Source organism: Amblyraja radiata, chromosome 4 (assembly GCF_010909765.2).
Source record: "Amblyraja radiata isolate CabotCenter1 chromosome 4, sAmbRad1.1.pri, whole genome shotgun sequence".
NCBI lineage: Eukaryota > Metazoa > Chordata > Chondrichthyes > Rajiformes > Rajidae > Amblyraja > Amblyraja radiata.
The window spans coordinates 49,280,266-49,306,934 of record NC_045959.1 but is presented as its reverse complement, the minus strand read 5'-3'; the positions used below and the strand labels follow the sequence as shown (position 1 = coordinate 49,306,934).

General features: G+C 41.0%; 1 protein-coding gene across 1 annotated transcript in view; it reads left to right on the top strand.

Annotated features, from left to right (window-relative positions):
* The window catches only part of cspp1 (centrosome and spindle pole associated protein 1), a 109,429-nt gene extending 84,444 nt beyond the window's left edge, over positions 1 to 24,985 (top strand). The window contains exons 26-31 of the mRNA XM_033019366.1: positions 2,013 to 2,147; positions 14,892 to 14,923; positions 16,459 to 16,525; positions 16,613 to 16,722; positions 20,175 to 20,310; positions 24,025 to 24,985. Of these exons, the coding sequence (XP_032875257.1) occupies positions 2,013 to 2,147; positions 14,892 to 14,923; positions 16,459 to 16,525; positions 16,613 to 16,722; positions 20,175 to 20,310; positions 24,025 to 24,251 (707 nt within the window). The 3' untranslated portion in view covers positions 24,252 to 24,985. The remainder of the gene's footprint in view (positions 1 to 2,012; positions 2,148 to 14,891; positions 14,924 to 16,458; positions 16,526 to 16,612; positions 16,723 to 20,174; positions 20,311 to 24,024) is intronic.
* The last annotated feature ends 1,684 nt before the right edge of the window (positions 24,986 to 26,669 follow it).

Below are 26,669 nucleotides of genomic sequence, written 5' to 3'. Positions count from 1 at the left end.
TCCTCCTCATCTACATTCTGAAGATTATGCCCTCTTTACTCTCCCATTACTGGAACATCCTTTCCATGTTGTCGCTATCTAGGCCTTTCATTATCTGATAGGTTTCAATGAGATCCCTCCTCATCCTTCTAAACTTAAGTGAGTACAGACCCATGCTCCTCATATGATAACCCAGTCATCTCCGGGATCATTTTCCTAAACCTCCTCTGGACTACAAAGCCTGCACATCCTTCCTCAGAAATGGGGTCCAAAACTGCTCACAATATTCCAAATGTGGTCTCACCAGCACTTGATAAAGCTTCAGCAATACTTCCTTGATTTCATATTCCCTCCAAATGAATGGCAGCATTCTATTTGCCTTCCTGACTGCCAACTCAACCTGTAAATTAACCATTTGGGAATCCGGCACCAGCATTCCCAAATCCCTTTGTGCCTTCGATTTCTGAATGGTTTCCCCATTTAGAAAGTAGTTGACACCTTTATCCCATCTATCAAAGTGCATGACCATACACTTTGCTACGCTGTATTCCATTTGCTACTTCTTTGCCAACTCTCTCAACCTGTCCAAGTCCCTCTGCAGTCCCCCTGCTTACTCAGCACTACCTTTCCCTCTACCTATCTTTGAATCATCTGCAAACTTGGCCACAAAGCCATTAATTCCCTCATCCGGATCATTAACATATAATGTGAAAAGTAGCGGACCCAATACCGACCCCTGCGGAACCAGAAAAGGCCCCCTTTATTTCCACACTTTGCCTTCTGCCAGTCAGCTAATATTTTATCCATGCTAGTACCTTGCCCCTAATACTATCTTGTTCAGCAGCCTCGTGTGCCACCTTATCAAAGACTTGAAAATCCACGTAAACAACATTCACAGGCTCTCTGTTGCTTATCCTGCTTGTTACCTCCTCAAATAAAATCCAACTGATTTGTCAGGCAAGATCTCCCCTTAATAGAGTTAACTTTGGCCTGCTTTATAATGTGCTTCCAAGTATCCTTGAACATCATCCTCAATAATGGACGCTTAAAATTTTACCAACCACGTAATTCAGACTAACTGGCCTAGGATGTCCTTTCTTTTGTCTTGCACCCTTCTTAAACAGTGGAGTTACATTTGTGATTTTCCAGTCCTCTGAAACTATTCTGGCTCTAATGATTCTTGAACGATCACTACAAATGACTCCACAATCTCAATAGCTCCTCTTTCAGAACCCTGGTGTGCAGTCCATCTGTTTCAGATAACGTATCCACCTTCAGACTTTTCAGCTTTCCAAGTATCTCCTCATCGGCAATAGCGAATGCACTCACTTCTGCCCCATGTCCCCCTTGAATTTCAGGCACAGTGTTGGTGTCTTCCACCGTGAAGACTGACGCAAAAAACGAATTAGAGTTAATTCGCCATTTCTTTGTTCCCCATTACTACTTTTCCACCAAGGCCTGCTGGATCTTCTGGTTAAGTCCCCTTCCCAAGGCCCCCTTCACTGCCAGAGTGAGACCATACCCAAACCGGAGGAACGACACCTCATATTCTGCTTGGGTTGCTTACAACCCAAAGGTATGGGCATTAAATTCTCCAATTTTAGGTAACCACAAAATTCTCCCCTTCTCCCTTCTTCTCCCCTCCCCCCCCACCCCCCCCCCCCCTTCCCTGTGCCTCACCTAGACACCCACCTATTTCATTTCTCCACCTCCCTTCCACCTTATTTCCTTCTCTAGCTGCACAATTTGCAACTCTTTAATCCTTTAGTCTCATCCCTTCTGTCTTTTCATTTCTGGTCTTGTTCAATTCTCTTCCCCACTTTGTCTGGCCCCCTCGCCCAACTTTCTTCTCTCCCTTATAATCAGTCTGAACAAGGGTCCTGACGTGAAATGTCACCTATCCATGTTCTTCAGAGATGCTGCCTGACCCACTGAGTTACTCCAACACTTTGTGTACTTTGTTTTTAAAACATTTATTGCCACCTTTAGCATTTATAGATGGAATGTTCCTGTTGTAACTCTCTATTATATAGATTCAGCAACACGTGCTCAAGTAAGACAAATGTATCCAGACCCTCCAAATGATAGTAATACACTGGAGATTCAACAGGAGGCCTTATTGAGAGAACAGCGAAAGAAACTGGACACCATGAAAAGGAAACAAGCAGGTTAGTAATACAAAATACAACTAAAATTAACCATGCTATTTGTGATGTTACCAACACCTCTAAAAAAGTTAAACATGTTTATTTTGTTTTCCATCCATAGGAGGCATTTGTTTATTAATCTTGTGTACTGACATCCTTTTGTCTACAACAACACTTATATTAACATTTTCTTAATGTGTAAGTGTCCCTGTCTCCTATAACATTCTGGCCTTTCTTTCAAGCTAGACCCAGATTGATGAAAACTTATCCTCCTTCTGTTTGTTCAAATTAATTTTCCATCCTAACATCTGACATATCTGTCAAATGTCTATTAAATTTCTTCTATTTCTCTTTCTTGTCTTTGATGTTAAACTTTAAATCTTTTGTGTTTTCTCATCTCCAGCATTGAAGATTTATTGGGCTCTTGTTGATGCTCCTTAAGCCTACAATAGCCCTCCCTGCCTATGAACTATCACATCTCCACCTTTTACTTCCTGTTTGTTACTTTATTTGAAATACTTAAATATTTGAAAGGCATCTCTAAATTTTTGTTACATCTACAACAATAGTTATAATCTAGATTTTTTTTGCACTCTTTGCAAACTAATATTATCCGGGCATCATTTGACTTTGAATATAACGAGTTTAAAGAAAACAAATTTGCACATATAATCTGTTACCACCCCTGTTTTGAGATTGAACTAAATGGTGCCAATTAAAAGATACGTCTTTGAAAATTGTTTTTTGGCGATTGCATGTATTTTGAAATCACACTTGAGATTTGGGCAATTAAAATTCATTTGAGATGAAGAATAATTTAGAAGTGCTTGATTTAAAAGTGAAAAACTAATTCCAGAAACAAATTCATTCCTTTTATTACTCAGTAAATTAGATTTCTGGTTGTATAATAAGTCTTGGTTGGAATGCAAATAAAATGACAATGTTCTTAACAATCTAGCATTTTGAATTGTTCATTTAGTGCCAATAATTAAAGTTGCCGCCAAGCATCTTTTACAAAAGATATAGTTGGTGAACTTGTGAATTTAAAAACAAAAGTAGGAAAAGGATATTACTCATGTGCTTTTGACTTGGTCTAATTGAGTTCTCAATTCAATTCAACTTTATTGTCATTGCACAAATACAAGTATAGGTACAACGAAATGCAGTTTAGCATCTGGTCATAGTCATAGTGCAAGATAGTAGAAGTAAAAATAAAAATACAAAGTTGGCATACAATAAAAGTTAAAAAAAATACTGGTTAACAATGTGTGGATTGTGGATGAATTAAAACTGATACATAGGCAGATAACTGTATACAAGTGGGAGAGTCTAAGGATGGCTAGCGTCGGGACTCCGAGTTCAGCAGTGTAATGGTGTTGTTGAAAAAGCTGTTCCTCAGCCTGCTTGTGCGAGACCTGAGGCTCCTGTACCGCCTCCCTGATGGGAGGAGGGCAAACAGTCCATGGTTAGGGTGAGAGGGGTCCTTGATGATTTTCCCGGCCCGTCTCAGACACCGTTTTCGGTGGAGGGCATCCATGGCAGGGAGCGGGGCACCGATGATGTGCTGAGCGGTTTTCACCACCCGTTGCAGTGCCTTCCTGTCAGCTGCGGTGCAGCTGCCGTACCATACCGTGAAGCAGGTGGTCAGGATGCTTTCGATGGTACAGCGGTAAAAGTTGGACAGGATCTGGGGGGACAGGTGAGCTTTCTTGAGCCTCCTCAGAAAGTAAAGGCGCTGCTGCTCCTTTTTGATCAATTTGGTGGTATTGAGGGACCAGGACAGATCCTCTGAGATGTGTACCCCGAGGAATTTGTAGTTGGAGACGCGCTCCACCTCAGTCCCGTTTATGTGGATGGGGGTATGTCTGCCCCCTCTGTTCTTCCTGAAGTCAACAATTATTTCTTTCGTCTTCTTAGAGTTGAGGACGAGGTTATTATTGGCACACCAGGCTGCCAGGTTCTGGACCTCCTCCCTATAGGCTGATTCGTTGTTGTCGCTGATCAGTCCTACCACCGTGGTGTCATCGGCAAATGTTATGATGGCGTTGGAGCCATAGTTAGGGTTGCAGTCATGGGTGAAGAGGGAGTAGAGGAGAGGGCTGAGCACACAGCACTGTGGCACGCCGGTGTTCAGTGTCAGAGTGGAGGAGGTGAGGTTGTTGATCCTAACAGACTGTGGTCTGTTGGTGAGGAAATCCAGTGTCCAATTGCAGAGGGAGGTGGTGATGCCAAGTCCGCTGAGTTTGGTGATCAAGCTGGCGGGGATGACAGTGTTAAAGGCGGAGCTGAAATCGATGAACAACAACCTGATGTAGGAGTTGTTGTTGTTGTCCACGTGGGCCAGGGCAGAGTGTAGGGCCGCAGATATGGCGTCCTCTGTAGACCTGTTGGTCCGGTAGGCAAACTGGTAGGGGTCCAGTGTTGGGGGGAGGCTGGCTTTGGGGTGAGCCTAGATCAGCCGCTCAAAGCATTTTGCGATGACAGGGGTGAGTGCCACTGGGCGGAAGTCGTTGAGACTCCCTGAAGCTGACTGTTTGGGCACTGGCACAATGGTTGAGGTCTTGAGGCAAGTAGGGACGACACCCTGGACCAGTGACAGGTTGAAAATGTCAGTGAAGACCAGGGATAGTTGTCCAGCACATGACCTGAGCACACGTCCGGGGATGCCATCAGGGCCGGCAGCTTTGTGCTCATTTACTCTGCTCAGTGTGCCTTGTACAGCAGAGGTGGAGAGACTGAGGGGTTGTTCGTTCGGGGGTGGGGTAGTTTTGATGGCTGGTATTTTGTTGTCCCGGTCAAAACGAGCATAGAAGTGGTTCAGCTTGTCAGGAAGGGAGGCGTTGTCTGGGGGGGGGGGGGGGGGGGGGGGGGGTGTTAACTTTATGGTAGTCGGCAATGCACTTAATGCCTTGCCACATGCGTCTGGGGTCGGAGTTGTTATGAAAATGCTCCTCGATCTGCCGTTTGTATTTGAGCTCCCATTCTTAGTGATAAAATGGGAGTTCTAGATTATGTTGTATACAATTGTGCACACATCTATTATATATATGTTACTAAAACTTTGTGCTGGCAATGTGTCACTTTGTTCTGCTTTTTCCTATCTTCTTCCAAATGCTAGGCCACAGGCTTCCCATTTTCACATATTCTACTCACATTGTTCCTGTCAAAGTGATAAACATCTTCCTGTCGCATTCCGACCTATATTTCCAAAGTTATTCATGACTTAAAGTTTCAAAAAAGCCAAAACTGCTTTCTCAGAGAGCGTCCAATGATGATGTCACAAGGTCTCTCACAGTGCACCAATCACAATGGACTCTCAAGCTGCCTGCCGATTGCCACAATGACATCACAATGGGACATTGCCAACGGTAACAATGGGTTCTCAAGCTGGCTGCCAACTGCCACAATAATCGTTGCCAGACCTCCCCTGTGACGCCGTGCCCCACCCCTGCGTTGGGGGACGGGACCCAACGGGTCCCACTTGGTTTAGTTTAGTTTAAAAGGGATGCTGCCATTCAGTGAAACTTATTTTGTTTTACTTTGGATGCTGTTAAGAACATAAAAACCAGAGGAAGACTAGGTAAATCAGCATTCTTCCCCCTTATCCTAAACCCATGTCCTTGAGTTTTATCTGTCTCTTATATGGGGAAAGGTTGTCTGCAGTCTACTCTTATCTATACCCCTCATTATATACTTAAACTTTATTTACTCCGCATGCCCTCATTTAATTTGCATTGTTCCAGGGAGAACATACCTGGATTCTTTCTTTCTTTCCTATTAACTGAACTACTAAATTATAACCATATAACAATTACAGCACAGAAACAGGCCATCTCGGCCCTTCTAGTCCGTGCCGAAAACTTACTCTCACCTAGACCCATCTACCTGCACTCAGACCATAACCCTCCATTCCTTTCCCGTCCATATACCTATCCAATTTATTTTTAAATGATAAAATCGAACCTGCTTCCACCACTTCCACTGGAAGCTCATTCCACACAGCTACCACTCTCTGAGTAAAGAAGTTCCCCCTCATGTTACCCCAAAACTTTTGTCCCTTAATTCTCAAATCGTGTCCCCTTGTTTGAATCTTCACTACTCTCAATGGAAAAAGCTTATACACGTCAACTCTGTCTATCCCTCTCATAATTTTAAAGACTTCTATCAAGTCCACCCTTAACCTTCTGCGCTCCAAAGAATAAAGACCTATCTTGTTCAACCTTTCTCTGTAACTTAGGTGCTGAAACCCAGGCAACATTCTAGTAAATCTCCTCTGTACTCTCTCTATTTTGTTGACATCTTTCCTATAATTTGGCGACCAAAATTGTACACCATACTCCAGAATTGGCCTCACCAATGCCTTGTACAATTTTAACATTACATCCCAACTTCTATACTCTCTCCTCCCACCCTCCCATCCGCCCGCCCTCGGGCTCCTCCTCCTCCTCCCCTTTTCCTTCTTTCTTTCCCCCCCCCCACCCCCCATCAGTCTGAAGAAGGGTTTCGGCCCGAAACGTCGCCTATTTCCTTCGCTCCATAGATGCTGCTGCACCCGCTGAGTTTCCCCAGCAATTTTGTGTACCTTCTATACTCAATGCTCTGATTTATAAAGACCAGCACACCAAAAGCTTTCTTTACCACCCTATCTACATGAGATTCCACCTTCAGGGAACTATGCACAGTTATTCCTAGATCCCTCTGTTCAACTGCATTCCTCAATTCGCTACCATTTACCATGTACGTCCTATTTTGATTTGTCCTGCCAAGATGTAGCACCACACACTTATCAGCATTAAACTCCATCTGCCATCTTTCAGCCCACTCTTCCAAATGGCCTAAATCTCTCTGTAGACTTTGAAAATCTACTTAATTATCCACAACACCACCTATCTAAGTATCATCTGCATACTTACTAATCCAATTTACCACACCATCATCCAGATCATTGATGTATATGACAAACAACAGTGGACCCAACACAGATCCCTGAGGCACCCCACTAGTCACCGGCCTCCAACCTGACAAACAGTTATCCACCATTACTCTCTGGTATCTCCCATTCAGCCACTGTTGAATCCATCTTGCTACTCCACTATTAATACCCAACAATTGAACCTTCTTAACCAACCTTCCATGTGGAACCTTGTCAAAGGCCTTACTGAAGTCCATATAGACAACATCCACCACTTTACCCTCATCAATTTCCCTCGTAACCTCTTCAAAAAATTCAAGAAGATTAGTCAAACATGACCTTCCAGGCACAAATCCATGTTGACTGTTCCTAATCAGACCCTGTTTATCCAGATGATTATATATATTATCTCTAAGTATCCTTTCCATTAATTTGCCCACCACTGACGTCAAACTAACAGTTTACTCTTAGAACCCTTTTTAAAAAATATATTTTTTTATTAGAAGCAGTGTACAAAAGTATAAACCGCGGCATATGACATATGTACAGCTTCCATTTTAATTTTAACAAAGATGAAATAGAAAAAGAGAGAAAGAGCAAGAAAGAAAGAAAGTGAATGTGTAAGAATAGAACCCCTAAACTACCAAATGAGTGTAGTCAAAGAGTGAGTAAATAAAAACAAAAAAGTAAAAACAGAAAGTGTTGATATATCTGCTTCATTTCTCACCACACCCATCACCCAGTCTGTAAATCGGTTTAATTCCAAAGTTGTGTTGCACCATACAATCCTTGTAATGAATCAATGAAAGGAGACCATATCTTTGAAAATTGCTCTGATTTTCCTGCTAAGACAAGTCTCATATCTTCAAGATGTAGCTTCTCAGACATGTTTGTGATCCACATTTTAAGAGTTGGGGGAGATGTATTTTTCCAAAATTTAAGTATGTTTTTTCGCCATTATCAGGCCATAGTTAAGGAAACGGCTTTGAAATATTGATAGCTCAGAGCAGGCCCCTGCTGTTCGAAAAATAATCAGTTCTGTATGGGGGTCCAGTTTTGTTTTTAATAATTTTGAGAAAATTTCAAAGATTACTTTCCAAAAGTTATGGAGTTTTATGCAAGAGGCAAAGGAGTGTGTTATAGTTGCTTCTTGAGAGAGACATCTGTCGCAAATAGGAGATAAATTTGAAAATATCTTATTCAGTTTAGTTTTTGAGTAGTAGAGTCTGTGGATTATTTTGAATTGGATTAAAATGTGTTTAACATTAATCGAACAATGATGTATATATAGGAGATATTTTTCACATCTGTCTTTGGAGATTTTTAGGCCTAATTCCTCTTCCCATTCTCTTCTAATTGTGTCTGACGATGGAATTTCTATATTTAGAAGGATATTGCACAAGTATGATATTAGATTGTTTGACTGAGTTTCTATTCATACCTTTGTCTAATATATCTGGCAGCAGAGTTTGCTAATCGTGGGTATATGTTTTCAAATAATCTCGAATTTGAAGATATCAAAAATATTGATTACCTTTCAGACTGTATTTCGACTGTAATTTCTGGAATGATAGGAGGTTTCCCATCTCGTACAAATCTCTAACCTTTTTAACTCCTAGTCTTTCCCAATAAATAAACGTTTTATCTATAATAGATGGTTTGAACGACGGGTTATTAGCTATTGGTGAAAGAAGAGATAGATTTCTTAATTAAAAAAAAAAAAATTTTTTAATTATTTTTATTAGAAGTACGGTAAATTACAATAACACACAACACATATATCTTAATACATTTTTTGTACCGCTTCATTTTTTTTTTTAAGCTTTAAGAAAAAGATAGAAGTAAGGAAAGTAAAGAAGGTGCGCAAGAGTCGTGAAGTGCAAGAGAGTGTTGGGAAAAGAAAGCCCCTTAGAAAAGAAGTTAGAGAAGGAAGTAAAGTAAGAAAGTAGACCCTAGAAAAGAAAGAAAAAGAAAGTAAGGACAATCGCTCTATTATAACATTAAACTCCGCAGAAAGACTACCAACCAAGTCTGTTTTTGTTGTTTTACCTCCCATTGCCAGGTCCTGATACCATTTATTTATTTATTTATTTTTAAAATTACTATTGCACCTCATGCTTGTAATAGGTCCATAAACGTAGACCACGTCTTTTGGAATTGGTTTGCTTTACCTGCTAAGAGGAATCTCATCTCTTCCAGATGTAACGTTTCAAACATATTTGATGTCCACATTTTTATTGTTGGTGTGGGCGCATTTTTCCAGAATTTAAGTATAAGCTTTTTTCCCATTATTAGCCCGTAATTGAGTAAATTCTTCTGATACACGTTTAATTCAGGGATACCTTCCGATATCCCAAAAATGATCCATTCTGGTTTTGGTACCAGTTTTATTTTAATTAATTTTGAAAAAATATCAAATATTCCATGCCAGAATTTTTGGATTTTTGTACAAAAAACAAAAGAATGCGCTATGGTAGCTTCTTGACACAGACATTTATCACAGATTGGTGAAACATTAGGAAAGATTTTATTTAATTTAGTTTTTGAATAATATAGTCTATGTAATGTTTTGAATTGGATAAGAGTATGTCGTACATTGATCGAGCATTTATGCACCTGTAGTAAATGATTATCCCAGCTCTCTTTTGAAATTTTTATAGCTAATTCTTGTTCCCAGTCTCTTCTAATTCCATCTGTTGTGGGTATTTCTATGTTTAAAATGATATTATATAAGTACGATATTAAATTAGCTGATTCCGCCTTTGTCTTCATTGCTTCATCCAGTAAGTCGGAAGGCATATTATGATAGTCTTTTGTGTATTTTTTCAAATAATCACAAATTTGAAGATATTTAAAATATTGGTTATTTTTCAAATTATATTTCAGTTGTAGTTGTTGAAATGATAGTAATTTTCCCACTTCATACAGATCTTCGAGCGTTTTGATTCCCATTCTTTCCCATTGTATAAATGATTTGTCTATGATTGATGGTTTAAACGATGGGTTATTGGCTATTGGTATTGAGAGAGTTAGGTTTCTTAATTTTAGATTCTGTTTTATTTGTTTCCATGTTCTAATTGTGCTATGTATAATTGGGTTTTTATTATAATTTTTATTATTCAGATTTATTGGTGAGAGGATAATCGCTCCTATATTACTCGGGGAGCAGTCCCCAGATTTCTTAATTTAAAAGTAAATTTTACTTGTCTCCAAATTCGTAAGGTGCTGTGAATAATCGGATTTTTCTCATATATTGTGTTCTTCAACTTTATTGGGGAGAGAAGGATTGCGCCTATATTAAAAGGCGAGCACTCCTCTCTCTCCATTACTAACCAGTCTAGCTGTTGGCATGTGTTATCCAGCCAGTAAATTGCATTTTTAATATTCTCTGCCCAATAGTAGTATAATAAATTGGGGAGCGCCAATCCGCCCATTTCTTTGGGTTTACAAAGTTGTCGTTTATGAATTCTATGTGATTTATAATCCCAGATAAAGTTTGTAATCCGGGAATCAAGTTTTTAAAAAACATTTTTAGGTAGATATATCGGTATTGGTTGAAATAAATAGAGAATTTGTGGGAGAAAATTTATTTTTATGCCATTTATTCTGACTATTAGAGACATCGGAAGTGTTTTCCAGAACTGAATAAGAGCGTTTAATGTAGTAACTAAAGGCGGGAAGTTTACATTGAATAAAGAATTATATTTTCTGGTTACTTGGATACCCAGATATTTAAATTTTTCTGTAGCAATTCTGAAAGGGAATTTTAAAAGGTGTGTCGGCTCTTGAGGTTTTATTGCCATAATTTCACTTTTGTTCCAGTTTATTCTATATCCTGAGAAGGAACCGAATTCCTCTATAAGGTTTAATATATTTGGAATACTAACTTGAGAATTGGTGATGTATAATAATACATCATCTGCATACAATGATATTTTATTATTGGAATGTTTAGTATTATACCCATGAATGTTCGGATGTATTCTTATACTTTCTTATATGTATTCTTATACTAAGGGTTCAATCGCAAGGACAAATAACAGGGGTGATAATGCACAACCCTGTCTATTGCCCCTGGATAGTTGAAATTTCAGAGAAAGTATGTGGTTGGTCAGTATTCTGGTAGTTGGCCTATCATATAATAATTTTATCCATGAAATAAAATTCTCTCCCATCTGAAATTTTTGCAGTACTGGGAAAAGATATTTCCATTCTACTTGGTGAAATGCTTTTTCTGCATCTAATGAAATAATTGATAAGTCTTCAATTTTGTGTGAGTACATTATATTAAAAAGACGTCTCAAATTATTAAATTAATGTCTCTTGGGTATGAACCCCGTTTGATCTGAATGTATTAATTTATTAACATATTTACTTAATCTTCTTGCCAAAGTTTTCGCTAATATTTTCTGATCTGTATTTAGCAGGGCAATTGCTCTATATGAACCGGGGTCTTCTAGATCTTTATCTTTTTTGGGTATAAGTGTGATAGTTGATTCAGCTAGTGTTTGTGGTAATGTCTGTTCTTTAAATGCATACGTATAAAGCTTGTGTAAACGTGGTGAAATTACCTCGTGAAATCTTTTATAAAATTCATTACTGAAGCCGTCTGGTCCCGGTGTTTTACCGTTCTTCAGTGAATTTATTGTCTCTATTTCTTTGATTGAAACCTGTGCTCCTAATTCCACTTGTTCCAGCGGGTTAAGTGTTGGGAGATTACTGTTATCCAGAAAGTTTGTAATTTTACTGCTTTCTGTTGATGTTTTGGATGTATATAAATTTTGATAAAATTGGGCAAATCTTTCGTTAATGTCTTTGGGCAGCATTAACAATTCACCTTTGTCTGATTTGATTTTTAGAATAGTCTGATCCTTTTCAACTTTGCTCAGCTGGCGTGCCAAAAGTTTGTGTGGCTTGTCGCCAAATTCGAAATTTTCCTGTTTTGTAATTTGAAATAATCTAATAACTCTTGCAGATAAATTTTGGTTTAGTTTAAATTTCAATATTGCTATCTTGTTGTGTTTATCTATAGTTGGGTCTATGGCATTTTCTAAATCAAGTTGTGTAATCTGTTCTTCTAGTTGCAATTGTTCCGTCCTATTCTTTTTATTTTGAAAAGCTTGGTATGAAATAATAGAACCTCTAATAAACGCCTTAAAATATTCCCATAATAGGGAGGGTGAGATATCTGGGGTATCATTGGTCTCAAAGAAAAGTTCCATCTGTTGTTTTAAATATTTACAACCATGTTTAGTATTTGAGGATTAAACCTCCAAAACGATTTTTTATTGAACATTCCTTCTAGTTTTAAGGAGAAGGTTAGTGGAGAATGATCAGAAATGACACTATTATGGTATTTAGGGTTAGTTGTAAAGGGGATTAATTTCGTGTCCACTAGGAAATAGTCAATAGGTGTATAGGTTTTATGTACTGATGATTAAAAGGAGTATTCTCTTCCGGCACTCTTAGAAACCTTTTTAAACAATGGAACAACATGCGCAGTATGCCAATCTTCCGGCACCATTCCCGTTTCTAATGACATTTGAAATATTTCTGTCATAGCCCTTGCTATTTCTACACTAACTTCCCTCAATGTCCTAGGGAATATCCTGTCAGGACCTGGAGATTTATCCACTTTTATATTTTTCAAAAGTGTCAGTACTTCCTCTTCTTTGATCCTCATAGTTTCCATAGCTACTCTACTTGTTTCCCTTACCTCACATAATTCAATATCCTTCTCCTTGGTGAATACCGAAGAAAATAAATTGTTCAATATCTCCCCCATCTCTTTTGGCTCTGCAGATAGCTGTCCACTCTGACTCTCTAATGGACCAATTTTATCCATCGTTATCCTTTTGCTATTAATATAGCTGTAGAAACCCTTTAGATTTACTTTCACCTTACTTGCCAAAGCAACCTCATATCTTCTTTTAGCTTTTCTAATTTCTTTCTTTTTATTCTTTTAACATTCTTTTTACATTCTTTATACTCCTCAAGCACCTCATTTACTCCATCCTGCCTATAATTATTGTAGATCTCTCTCTTTTTCCGAACCAAGCGTCCAATTTCCCTTGAAAACCATGGCTCTTTCCAATTATTACTCTTTCCTTCCAACCGAACAGGGACAAAGATTCTGTACTCTTAAAATTTCACCTGTAAATGTCCTCCATTTCTCTACTACATCCTTCCCCTAAAACAAAATGTCCCAATTCACTCCTTTTAAATCCTTTCGCATCTCCTCAAAGTTAGCCTTTCTGCAATCAAAAATCTCAACCCTTGGTCCAGTTCTGACCCTCTCCATAATTATATTGAACTGGCCAAACCACCTGTGAATGTGGAGAAGAGGACCATACAATGCAGCACTGCCTTGTCTGCCCCCTACTACCCAACCAGTGCAGCTCAAAGGATCTTGCAGTGTTCAACAAAAACGCAAAGGACTGTGTAAAGGAATGGGAAACTGTCATATAGTCAACCAGCTTCAAAGACTCGAAAAGAAGAAGATTGAAACTAATGGTATTGTGATCACTGGCCCGAAGTGCTCCCCAACACATACCTCCGCCACCTGACCCGTCTCATTTCCTAACAGGAGGTCCAGCACTGCTCCTTCTCTAGTAGGTACCTCTATGTATTGCTACAAAAAACTATCAAAATGATGCAAAATTCCAGGCATTATCTTGGTGAATCTCCTCTGCACTCTCCAGTGCTTTCACATTCACCCTATATCTTGATTACCAGAATTTAAACCGTCCTCCAGCTGAGGATTGACCAGTGTTTTATAAAGTCTGAACATAACCTCCCACCTTCTGTATTCAATATCCTGACTAATGAAGGCCAGGCCATTCTTACTAGGTTATCTACCTGCATTGCCACCTTCAAGGATCTATGGTGCTTTCTTCAAACTCATTAATGTGGATTGTAGGTTGTTGACCTTCACGGCTGATCCCTGTGGCATCCTACCGGAGCAAAAAACAAAGTGCTGGAGGAACTCAGTGGGTCAGGCAGTGTTTGTGGAAAGAAGAGGAAATCTGTAGTCAAACTGAAATATCACCTGTTCATTCCTTCCATAAATGCTGCGAGACCTGCTGTGTTCCTCCCACACTGATTTTTTGCTTAAGATTACAGCATCTTCAGTTCCTTGTGTCTGCATCCTACCAAACACTGAGTGCCTATCTGAAAATGACCCATTCATTCCAAATCCCTAGTTTCTGTTAGCCAATAAATTACCCTCAACACTGAGTTAAGAAGCAGCACAATATCAGCAGTTGGGGGAGCCAAGATGCCCGTGGGCATCCCCAGACATGCTGCAGAAGCAAAAGGAGAAGCCATTGCAGGTGATTCACTGGCGTCGGCTGATGGATGGAGTAGAAAAGTCATATTTTCCATGCTGCATAATGGAGGAGAAGCTTTGAAAACCAATGGTGTGGTTGTTCTGCAGACAGATTGAAGGCTAGATTAGTAATTTGATAGGCTGTATTTGTGATACTGACCCTGGCTAGAAACAGTCCAGAAGTATGTAAATCACAAAATATGTTATAATAACATCTAACTGTACTACTTCAAAATTGTTACATGGTGTGGGGTATAAGAGGTCATGAATATCAAACTGGTGATTGTATTTATGAACTAACCTTAATGACATCCTGTGACATGTTGTGAATGTTCAGATTCTGAGATCTGCCACAAGGGCTTATACTGTCTTGGCAAAAGCTCTGATACAATAAAAGTAGAAATACTCAGTAGATCTGAAAGTTCCTTTGAAAAAAGATACCTTGATTTACATTTTGAATTGAAGGCAATCGTTTTATGTAAAAAAAGTTTCTCAATTTATTTTTTACATTTCCCTTTTTTTATAGCTTCCCATATGAATTCACGCAATATTGAATTGGTAAGTAAATTTCCTGCTGATAATCACAAGCAAAATAAATACTATATACAAACCCTCGCTTTAACGGACCACGCGGGGGCTAATGATGCACGTTAATACCGATTGTTCACTATAACCGAATAAGGAGGTTAATGTGTACAGTACTAATGGAATAACAACCAATAAACACACACAAAATACCTTGGGGGTTGCTGCCTCACAGCATCAAAGACCCGAGTTCGACTCTGACCATGGGTGCTCCCTATGGAAGCGTGGGCTTCCTCCCGCGTTGTGGTGATGTGCAGGTTTGTGGTGTGGTTGGCTTTTGAGGGTTGTGCGAATTCTGTGGGTCATTGGTGGAGCTGCTGCCGGTGGCTTGGGTTCGATCCTACCCTCAGGTGCTCCCTGTGGCCGCATGGGTTTCCTCTGGGTGCTCAGGTGAACTTGTTGACTGGGGATGGAGCTGGTGTGCCGGGGCACCCGGTCGCAGGGCGGTGGTTCATGGAGGCCAGTTGTGCTGCATGCCTGCACGTCTTTGTGGTGTCGGGAGGGGGTGGGGGCGGCACAGGGGGAAACTCACGCAGTCACAATATTTTTTCAACGTGGGGGGAAAGATGGAACTACTGCGATAGTTCTATGCTACACACTGAATTGTCCCGCGGTGTAGCATAGAATTAGTGTATGGTGATTGCTGCTCAGTTTTTCCATGCTGTATCTCTAAACTAAACTAAGCTAAAATGGTTCAAAAACACCAATCGCTCCATCCACCTAGTTGTCATTCCATGAAACTACGAGCTCGGTCTACAACAACGGCTGCCGCTGCTCTCTCTTCACACTGTGTTTTTGATTTTCCGTTTTTGGATTGAATTCTGTTTTTAATCTGTGTCTCTGTGATGTCTTTTTTACCTGTTCTATTCCGATTATATGTTTTTATTCCGATTACTATGTAAGGTGTCCTTGAGATGTCTGAAAGGCGCCCATTAAATAAATTTATTATTATTATTATTACAACAGATTTGTCTCGCTATAACTGAAATCCGTTACAAAGAGGTCCATTAAAACGAGGGTTTACTGTATAACCTATTTTACCTGCTTAAGTTGTAAAAAGGTTGTAGATATAAATTGAATTCATTCAAATAAAAGTATCTGGTGCTCTTATTAACAAAATGGATCTGTTGATTTCCCCCCCCCCCAGTTCAGGAAATGGTTTCAAAAAGCTGCATGCTTGCATCCATTTTGCAGATTATGTCCAATATAATATAAAATTCAAAATCTTTCTCTAAACGTCATAATTTTCTTCTCTTATTACACACTTAACGCATATCAAAATAATCAAATGCAAAAAATATTTTACGGTTGGTTTTCATTACAAGGTGAAAAACTGAAAATGTCATTTTGTTGATTCAGTCTGCTGATGTGAATTATATATTAGGAGAAGGTAGTACATTGGCAATTATTTTCTTGGGAACATTTTATTACATGCATTAATTTATACCTATGATATTCATTTGTACATTTATGCATTTCCTAGTTTAATTTTATGAAAATTACTCTAGCAGGCAAGAGGTTCTCAGGAAGACTTAATGAAGAATTCTTTGCTGGAATCAGATAGTGCCTTTTTAGGTAGGTGCTACATCTCCAGTCTCTGGAATAAATTACAAAGGCAATGTTTCAGTTTTCCTTTTAACTTCAGTGTAATCTCTTAAACAGGAAGTCATGGAGAAACTTTCCCTTATCCTGTAGATGTTGGGACAACAGCAACTGAACTACCTCCACGCGAGAGACGGCGCCGGAATCAAAATAGACAGGACTTGGAATCTGTATGTTACCTTTTGCTTTGTATCATTTTGTTATTTTCTCTTTAAATTATTTATGGTTTTCATTCAGAAGATATGTATATAAAATTATGAGATAGATAGGGTAGCAGTCAAAACCTTTTCCCAGGATGGAAATACAGCGCCCACCATGGGACAAAGATCCATCATCTATTTATTTGCCTCTGTACTCCACAATTTGAGATTTGTAATAGAAAACAATCACATGTGGTTAAAGTGCACATTGTCAGATTCTATAAACCATTTTTATACATTTTGGTTTCACCATGTAGAAATTACAGCTGTGTTTATACATAGTCCCACCATTTCAGGGCACCATCATGTTTGGGACAGATCAATGTCATGTAAACGAAAGTAGTCAAGTTTAGTATTCACAGGTGTTTGTAATTGCTCAGGTGTGTTTAAATGCCTCCTTAATGCAGGTATAAGAGAGCTCTCAGCAGTTAGTCTTTCCTCCAGTCTTTCCATCTCCTTTTGAAACTTCTATTGCTGTTTATCAACATGAGGACCAAAGTTCTGCTAATGAAAGTCAGAGAAGCCATTATGAGACTGAAAAACAAGAATAAAACTGTTAGAGACATCAGCCAAACCTTAGGCTTTTCAAAATCAACTGTTTGGAAAATCATTAAGAAGAAAGAGAGCACTGATGAGCTTACTAATCGCAAAGGAATTTGGCAGGCTAAGGAAGACCTCCACAGCTGATGACAGAAGAATTCTCTATAATAAAGAAAAATCCCCAAACACCTGTCCGACAGATCAGAATCACTCTTCAGAAGTCGGGTGTGGATTTGTCAATGACCACTGTCCGCACAAGACTTCATGAACAGAAATGCAGAGGCTACACTGCAAGATGCAAACCACTGGTTAGCCATAAAAATAGGATGGCCGGGTTACAATTTGCCAAGACGTACTTAAAAGAGCAACCACAGTTCTGGAAAAAGGTCTTGTGGCCAAATGAGATGAAGATTAACTTATATCAGAGTGATGGCAAAAGCAAGTATGGAGGATAGAAGAAACTGCCTAAGATCCAAAGCAAAACCACCTCATCTGTGAAACAAGGTGGTGGGGGTGTTATGGCCTGGGCATGTATGGTTGCTGAAGGTACTGGCTCACTTATCTTCATTGATGATGCAACTGCTGATGGTAGTAGCATAATGAAGTCTGAAGTGTATAGACACATCCTATCTGCTCAAGTTCGAACAAATGCCTCAAAACTCATTGGCTGGCGGTTCATTCTACAGCAACACAATGATCCCAAACATACTGCTAAAGCAACAAAGGAGTTTATCAAAGCTAAAAAATGGTCAATTCTTGTGGCCAAGTCAATCACCCGATTTGAACCCAATTGAGCATGTCTTTTATACGCTGAAGCGAAAACTGAAGGGGATTGGCTCCCAAAACAAGCATAAGCTAAAGATGGCTGCAATACGGGCCTGGCAGTGCATCACCAGAGAAGACACCCAGCAACTATTGATGTCCATGAATCGCAGACTTCAAGCAGTCATTGCATGCAAAGGATATGCAACAAAATACTAAACATGACTACTTTAATTTACATAACATTGCTGCATCCCAAACATCATGGTGCCCTGAAATGGGGGGACTATGTATAAACACTGCTGTAATTTCTACATGGTGAAACCAAAATGTATAAAAATGGCCTTTATTAAAATCTGACAATATGCACTTTAAACACGTGATTTTTTTCTATTACAAATCTCAAATTGTGGAGTACAGAGGCAAATAAATAGATGATGTGTCTTTGTCCCAAACATTATGGAGGATACTGTACTAATATTAGAGGGCATAACCTTAAGTTGAGAGAGGCAAATTTATGGGAGATCTGCAGGGCAATTTTTGTTTTACACAGAGGGATGCTTTGTGCTTAGAATGTGCTGTTGGGGGTGATGATGGAGGGTGATACGAAAGTGGCATTCAAGAAACTTATCAATAAACACATGGATGTGCAGGGAATTAAGTGATATGCATTATGTGCAGGCAGTTAAGAGTTGATCTTATCATGTTCGGCACAGACATTTTCGGCCGAAGGGCCTGTTTCTGTGCTGTATTACACTGTTCTATGTTCATGGAACGAAATGTACAAAAATAACTTAAATGTGGAAAGTAAGGAATCTCAGTGTATTAGAATTTTTCTTTTGAATAGCCCTGTGATAATGAGGCAGGTAAAGGGTGACGAAGTGAAATGGCAGGTTCGGGTATGGTAACGGAGACGCTAAACAGGTTTGCATTGGGCTTTGTTATAATAATAAAGGAGGCCCCAGACAATGAGTACGTGGAATTAAGAATTAATTGTTGGCAATAGGAAGCTGAAGGTTGCCCTTTTGAGTTGAACACAACCAGTCCACAAAGCAATCTGCATGCACACTGAATGCAATACGCTGTACGTAGTACAGCCGTGTAAGTGAATCGCTTCTTCACCTGGAAAGACTGTTTGGGTTTATGTACGGTAGGAAAGGACGCGGCTAAAGATCAGTTGCTTTTTTTTAAAAACACTGTAGGACATGGTGTGGGTGATAGGACTGGATGATAGCAAGTGTCAAGAAGAAATGGTCCATTTGAAATGCTGGAATGGAAGATGTAGTTGAAGGTGGTATCTTGGAATTATCTGAGGTTGCAAAGGATGATCAATTAAATGTGGAGGCTGAAGAACCGAAGTTGAGGGTCAGAGAAACTATATCCTTGTTCTGTCAGGGTAGGAGATGGGGAGGTGGGGAGAGCCAATGTGCAGGAAACAGCATTGGTGTGGAAAGTTGCATCATCAGTGCACAAATGACGGAGACTAGTACTAAGAGAATGGGAAGAGTTTTGACACTTTTTGGGCTATAAGATTATAATTAACCTGATGTTACACATCCTTTTGTTCAAAATCAACAGTTTATTAGACATCCATGGCATAATTGTTTGACATATTAGTGATTTGTACTATGAAATTAATTTATATATATTTAGTAAGGTATTAAGGGAGATGGAGAAAGGGAGTAATGTATAATAGGGATAGTAATTTTATTATACAGTAAAAACTCATTATTCCAGTACAGTCAGGACTTTGGTGAAGTATTGCTTGTTATTCCCTATTAATACTTGAAGAGACTTAACTTTCAAGATGTTGCACAGTAAGTGCAATAAATTCTCCAATGGAATGGGTTGGATTAATTGGTTCACAAATTGTCAAGAGGAGGACAGAAATCTGATGAACCATCTTGTCTACCAGGACTTCCTGGTGGATTGGAGTTTTTCTTTAAGCCATGAAATTTAGCTTCAACTTGAATTGCACTGAATAACGCGCTCACCCTTTCCTACTCTTGTTGTTGATAGCTTTGTGGGTTTTGAACATTTAAATTTTCCTGAGTGTAATATTTCGTAGTTCAGTCAGTGATTGGAAAATCTGATTTTTTTTTGTGTTTAATTTTTGTCAGGATGTTCCACCTGCTGTGCAACCCCCATCACAGCCAGATTCCATCTCCCTACACTCTGCATCCAGTTTTAATGTGGAGCAAGTAAGAGCCAGAAATGAGCGGCGAATGAAACGTTTGCAGGATATGCAGCATCCAGGTACAATACAGATTCAATTTTAAACTAGGAAAAATACTTTAGATATTGTTACACAAAACTGGACATTCCTCTGACCCTGTACTCAAACACATTCTATGAAACTTTCCTTAGTTAATAGCAGCATCCACACAGAGCAACCGTGTAATTGTAGAATTGGCGAGCAATAAATGTAGTCAAGCGTCAAAAGTCAAGGCACCTGTCAATGTCAATGCATTGAAAATACAAATTTAGCTGACAGACCTTTGCAATGTCTTATCTATTCCCATTCACTCAGTTATAAGAAAGTACTTATTTCAAGGCAGACCCAAAAATGCTTGCAATACTCAATCTGGCAACATCAGTAAAGAGGGATAAAGGCAATGAGGTGGAATGTTAAGTTGACTTTATAGATGGCGTTTGGAAAGAAATTGTACTTTATGTTTGAAGGAAAAATGTTTTTCTCAAATTTCTGAACTATGAAATTCTAAAACAAGGTAAAATCTGCTGCTCTGATTCTTACTTCAATTGCTTATTTTAATACTTTATTTGCATACTCTCACAAATAAAGCATGAAACAAGCAACTCAAAGGAGCCGTATAATACAATTGAGGATGAACACTATTGCTGATAAAATGATGATTGATCAAGGATCTCTGACCTCCAAGTATCTCTACTGGATCCAATTATTTTGAATATTATTCCAGATCTCATTGATATATAGGGGTAATTTCACTTTTGTACAATCAGTACACGTCTATGATAAAAAGATTGAACAGGACAGATTCAAATGACGTAGAGGTGCCAGGATCCCCAAGTCTCAATTAAAAATATTTATGACATGAGAGGAATAAATCATTTACTAGACAAAAAAGGGTTGTTTTGGCTCATTATATCCACACTGACCTTTCTGCTCATCTACACAAGTCTCATTAACGTGTATCAAGACTAAATCCTCTTTTATGCCGTACCTATTTGAGTACCTAAGTGGCTCTTAATCAGTCATTGTATCTGACTCCACCACCACTTCTGACAGCACATATAAGGTATCAATCTCTGTGCAATAAATACTTGCCTTTCAGATCGCATTTAAAATGCCTTCGTCTCACAAGCCAATTTGATACCCGTATCGCAGGATTTTTTTTTGACTACCTACACTTTTTTCAGGTTTCGGGGCTAGGAGAGACGGGGTGGGGAGAGGGGAGGGAGGAGAGACGGGGAGAGGGAGGGAGAGAGAGAGGAGGAGGAGAGGGCAAGAGAGTAGAGGGGAGAGAGGGGTAGAGAGGAGGGGGAGAGAGAGGTGGGGAGAGAGGGGGGGAAGGGAGGGGGGGAAGGGAGGGGGGGAAAGGGAGGGGGGGGAGGGGGTTGGTGGGGGGAGAGGGGGGAGGTGGGGGGGAGAGGGGGTTGGTGGGGGGGAGGAGGGTGGAGGAGGGGAGATGGGTGAGGGCGGAGAGAGGGGAGAGGAAGGGAGGAGGAGAGGGAGAGGTGGTGGGGAGGAGAGTGGAGGGGGAGGTGCCGAGGGAGGAGGAGGGGGCGGAGGAAGGAGGAGGGGGAGAGAGGGGGAAGGAGGAGGAGATGGGGAGGGGGAAGGAGGAGGAGGAGATGGGGAGAGGGGAGGGAGGAGGGGGAGAGAGAGGTGAGGAGAGGTGTGAGGACAGAGGGGTAGGAGGAAGGGTGGAGATGGGGGCGAGATTGGGGAGGGGAGGAGAGGGGGAAGGGGAGAGAGGGAGTGGGGGGGGAGAGATGGGTGGGGCAGGGGGAAGAGTGGGGAGGGAAGAGGAGAGGGGTGGAAGGGAAGAGGGGGGAGGGAGAGGGGTGAGGAGGAAGGGAGAGAGGGAGATGAGGATGGGGGGAGGGGAGGAGAGCGGGGAGGGTGAAGGGGAGATGGGTAGGGGGTAGTAGAGGGGGGAGGGGGTAGTAGAGGGGGAGGGGGAGTGAGGGGTGGGTGAGGGGGGGTAGAGAAGGGGAGGGGGAGAGAGAAGAGGGGAAGAGGGGAGAGGGGGAGGGGAGAGGGGAAGGGGAGAGGTGGAGAGAGATTGGAGGGGGAAGAGAGAGGAGAGGGAGAGAGTGGAGGGGGAGATAGAGAGAGGGGGGGGAGAGAGAAGGAGAGAGAAGGAGGGAGGGTAGAGAGAGACATTAGAGGGGAGAGAGAGACATTAGAGGGGAGAGATAGAGAGTAGAGGGGAGAAGGAGGGGGAGAGAGAGGAGGGGGTGAGTGAGGGGGAGGGAGGAGAGAAGAGGATGGGGAGAGTTGGAGGGGGAGAGGTGGAGGGGGGAGGGGAGAAGAATAAGAGGTGGAGGGGGTTAGAGGGGAGGGGGGTAGAGAGGAGGGAGGAGAGAGGGTGGTAGAGGGGGTGGAGAGAGATTAGAGGGGGAGAGAGTGGAGGGGGAGAGAGAGAGGAGGGAGAAGGAGGGTGGGAGAGAGAAGTGGAGAGAGAGAAGGGGGTTTGGGGGGAGGGGAGACCGCTGGGTCCCGGCCCTCCCCTCGGTTGAGGGGGGGGTCCGCAACATCACACGCACACTAACCACCTCCCATACACACGGGGGGGGGGGGGGGGGGGGGGAGCCTGGGTGGCGAGAGGGGGAGACGGAGTGGAGGTGAGAGGGGGCAGAGAGAGGGGGAGAGAGGGGGGTTGGAGGGGGAGAGAGGGGGGGGTGGTGAGGGGTAGAGGGGGTGGTGGAGGGGACGGGGGAAAGTGGGAGAGAGTGGGGAGGGGGAAGGGGAGAGATAGAGAGAGGGGAGGGGGAGGGGGAGAGGGGGAGGGGTGGGGAGAGGGAGAGAGAGAGGGGGGGAGGGAGATGAGGGGAGAGAGAGAGAGGGGGTGGAGGGAGGGGGAGAGATGGGATGGAGAGGGGGGGGGCAGAGGAGGTGGAGAGGCAGGAAGAGGATGGGGCAGAGAGGTGGGTGTAGAGGGAGATGGAGATGGGGTGAGAGGGGGATGGGAGAGAGCAGGGAGGGGGAGGGAGAGGGGGAAAGGGAGAGTTGGTGGATGGGGAGGGGGCGGAGGGAGGGAGGAGGAGATGGAGAGGGGGAGGGGAGAGAATGGGGAGGGGAAGAGGGATGGGGAGGGGAAGGGGGATGAGGAGGGGAGGAGATGGTGAGGGGTGAGGAGAGAGGGTGAGGAGGGGAGAGGAGAGGGGAATAGGGGAGAGAGGGGGGAAGGAGAGGGGGAGGAGAAAGGGGTGAGGTGAGAGGGGGAGAGAGGAGTGAGGAGAGAGGAGTGATCACGCGCTTCGACACAGGCGGCGGGGAGCGGGGCTGAGGCTGAAGCAAAGGCATATGTAAATGAGATCCATTGCGATTGGACATCTGTGAGCATTGGGCATTGTGACATCACACGATGGAACGTTCGTCAACATTCTATGGGCGAGAAACAGTTTGATTTTTTTAACGTTTTGAAATGTTTTATGTTTTTTACCGAAAAAGCAGGGAAAGGATGAACCGAATTTTCTAATTTTACAAACATTAAGAGGAGGAGGAAAAACCCTACCGGAATATGTAAAAATTGTTTCGTTTTTGCAAATTTCGGAGAAGGATATTCACAAATGCCTAAAAGGAATATTCGCGGAATAGAACCCGTACAAACCAACACGAGAGTTTACCAAATATCTTGTCTTTTATGTTTGCTGTTTTGGCCACTTCACGAATTAACACTAGTTAATTGAAATCTTTACTTGAAGTGAAATACATGAAATCCAATTTTTTTAAGAGCTGTTGACATTTACTTTCTCTGCCAGGTAATGATGCAGTTGATGATGACGACTTTCTGAGCCAGTTCATTTTAAAAGATAAGGAAAGACCAAGCTCTGTTGAAACAGAAGCCACCGACGTATGGCTACGACCAGGAACATCAGAAACTTTAAAGAGGTTTATGGCTGATCATACGCAACTTGACCGAGGACCTTCAGATCTTGCATCTGATTTCAACTGGAGAAGGCAAACGCACTTTACGGCAAATGACTAATTTGGCTGGGAAAATTAGTCAATTAATATATGTGCCTTCAAATGGGGAAACAAGTCATCCTTGATGGACTTTGTTATTTAGCTACTATTCAGGACATTGTATACAAATGATTTTCCTCTGCTAACCAATAAGTGGCCTTTAATGAAAAGCTAAATAAGCCCCCAAAATTATTTTATCCATTTGTTGTTTCTCACTAATTGCAAATTGGTATAATTTCCACATGATTAATTATTCACAAAATTACACTGGAAAAGGTCACAACAAATTTTGCATACTGAACCTGGCACTAATTTGTGCTGCTGCTTGGATGTGACTTGTGTTTCTTTTTTTTGTACTTGAATTTTATTTATATTGGTATTCAAATCCGTTGAAATGAAAGTCTGTAAAAATAAAGTTGTATTTTAAAAGGAAATTGATTAGTAATGGTCAATGTTTAATACAGTTCCAGGTAAGAGTATTCTTCCTCCTCCTAACATTAATCAAGTGTTAATATCCTTGTATTTTAATGGCCGAGTTAACGTACTAAAACTTAGAGATATAAGACATAAAAATGCTGGAATCTTGAGCAAAATCTAAAGTGCTGGTGAAACTCAGTATTTCAGGCAGCATCTGAGGAGGGAAATGTCTTGTGCAACAAACAAAGTCTCTCCACACATTTCCCTCCACAGAGGCCGCCTGACCCACTGAGTTCCTCTCGTACTATTTATTTGTAATAAAACCTCTAAGACTTGGTACTTTCTTGTTGTAACATCTGTCAGTTCAACCTCTTCAAACATGACAACGAAATAAGATACCCCCCCAGCTAGAATGTTCTAAATATAGTAGTTTGTAGCTAAAGATGTTTCTTATGACTACCTAACTTTTCGACAACTCTCTTTATATCTATGACCTCTTGCTAACAAAAGCACCCCCCCAGTGTTACCTAGCAGGTACCCAATTAAGTATCTCTACGAAGGGGAACTTACCAGCTTTTTCACATAACAGAACTTCCATATATCTGGCGATTCATAATTAAAATCCCTTCAACGTTTTGACATCCTGAAGTACAGCATTGAGAACTCTATATAACACTGCTGCAAATTATTGGTTAGGCTTTATGATAACGGTTTAGCATTGATATATTTTTCTGCTCATTCAATGCCCAGTTTAAGAAGCTGAGTATTCTTTCTGCTTATTTGCACTGCCATTGACAGTTTGTAAATGTGCAGTTCACTCTGCTCCTGCATCTCCTTCAAATCACTTGAACTGAAGGAACTGAGAGAGATGAATTTTTAATTGACTTGAAATATTACATTAAATATTTATTTTTTAAATTAGCATGATTATTTCAGAAGAGTTGTCAATGTTTCAACCAAATCTGGGGGTGTGTTTTATCTGCAGTAAAAGTGATTTTGGGATTAGGTCTTGCCATTTCCAGGTGGATGGCCTCACAGATCAGAGTCCATTTTTGAGGACAATGGTCCCAGTACTGGTAGATGAATAACAAGCCTATGCTAGAAGGAATCATACCACAAGCCTGCAGTTACCTGCAGTCTGTAGTTTACACATCATTATTTCATATACTAAAATAAGCTATCATTCCACCATCTTTATACCAAGGTTTTACTTCCAATGCATTTCCAGGTCATTCATATAACGAAGAAACAATTGTCCTAATGACTGGGCGGCAAAGGCACGCAGCCAGGAGAGTTTCAGTTCCAGTGCTTCAATCCTGACCTCTGGTGGTGTGAGGGGAGATTGCACATTCTCCCTGTAGGTGAGTTGGTGGATGGGTTTCCTTTGAGTGCTCCAGTTACTCCCCACATTCTAAGGATATGTAGGTGTGGTAGATTCTGGAGTAATTGATGGGAACATGGGGACAATAATAAAACACATTGAATTTAGTATAAGATTAATTTGAGTGCATTCTTGTCAATTAGCACAGACTTATAAGATCACAAGAAAATTGGATCAGATAGTCTACGTGCCAATGAATATGAACTTGGCTGGTCCATCGCAGGTTTCAAATCCCTTGTAGAAGGCAGTACTGCCAGAAGAGATGTGACAGAGACAATGAAACTAGGGAAACTGGAATAAAATATGGTATTTACAAGATGCAAAGTTTGATGAGCTTGTTGGAATCGTCAGTCTCCTGAAATCAAAAAAGGGAATTAAAAAAAAAAAATCAGAGAATGATCAGAGAGTCAGTATCCCATCCACAAGAGTGTAAAGACAGTTACACTCACCTTATTTCTAGGATTTGGTCCCCATCCACATTTGGATCAAGTCTCTACTGAGACCTGAACAGTGATTCCAGTAAAACCAAAAGTGAGTAACACTGAGCAGGTTCAATAAACCTAAATCCGATAAATGCAAAACATTGCTTGTACTGGACTGGCAGATTTTCTGGACCATTAGATGTTATTCTTATTAATACCC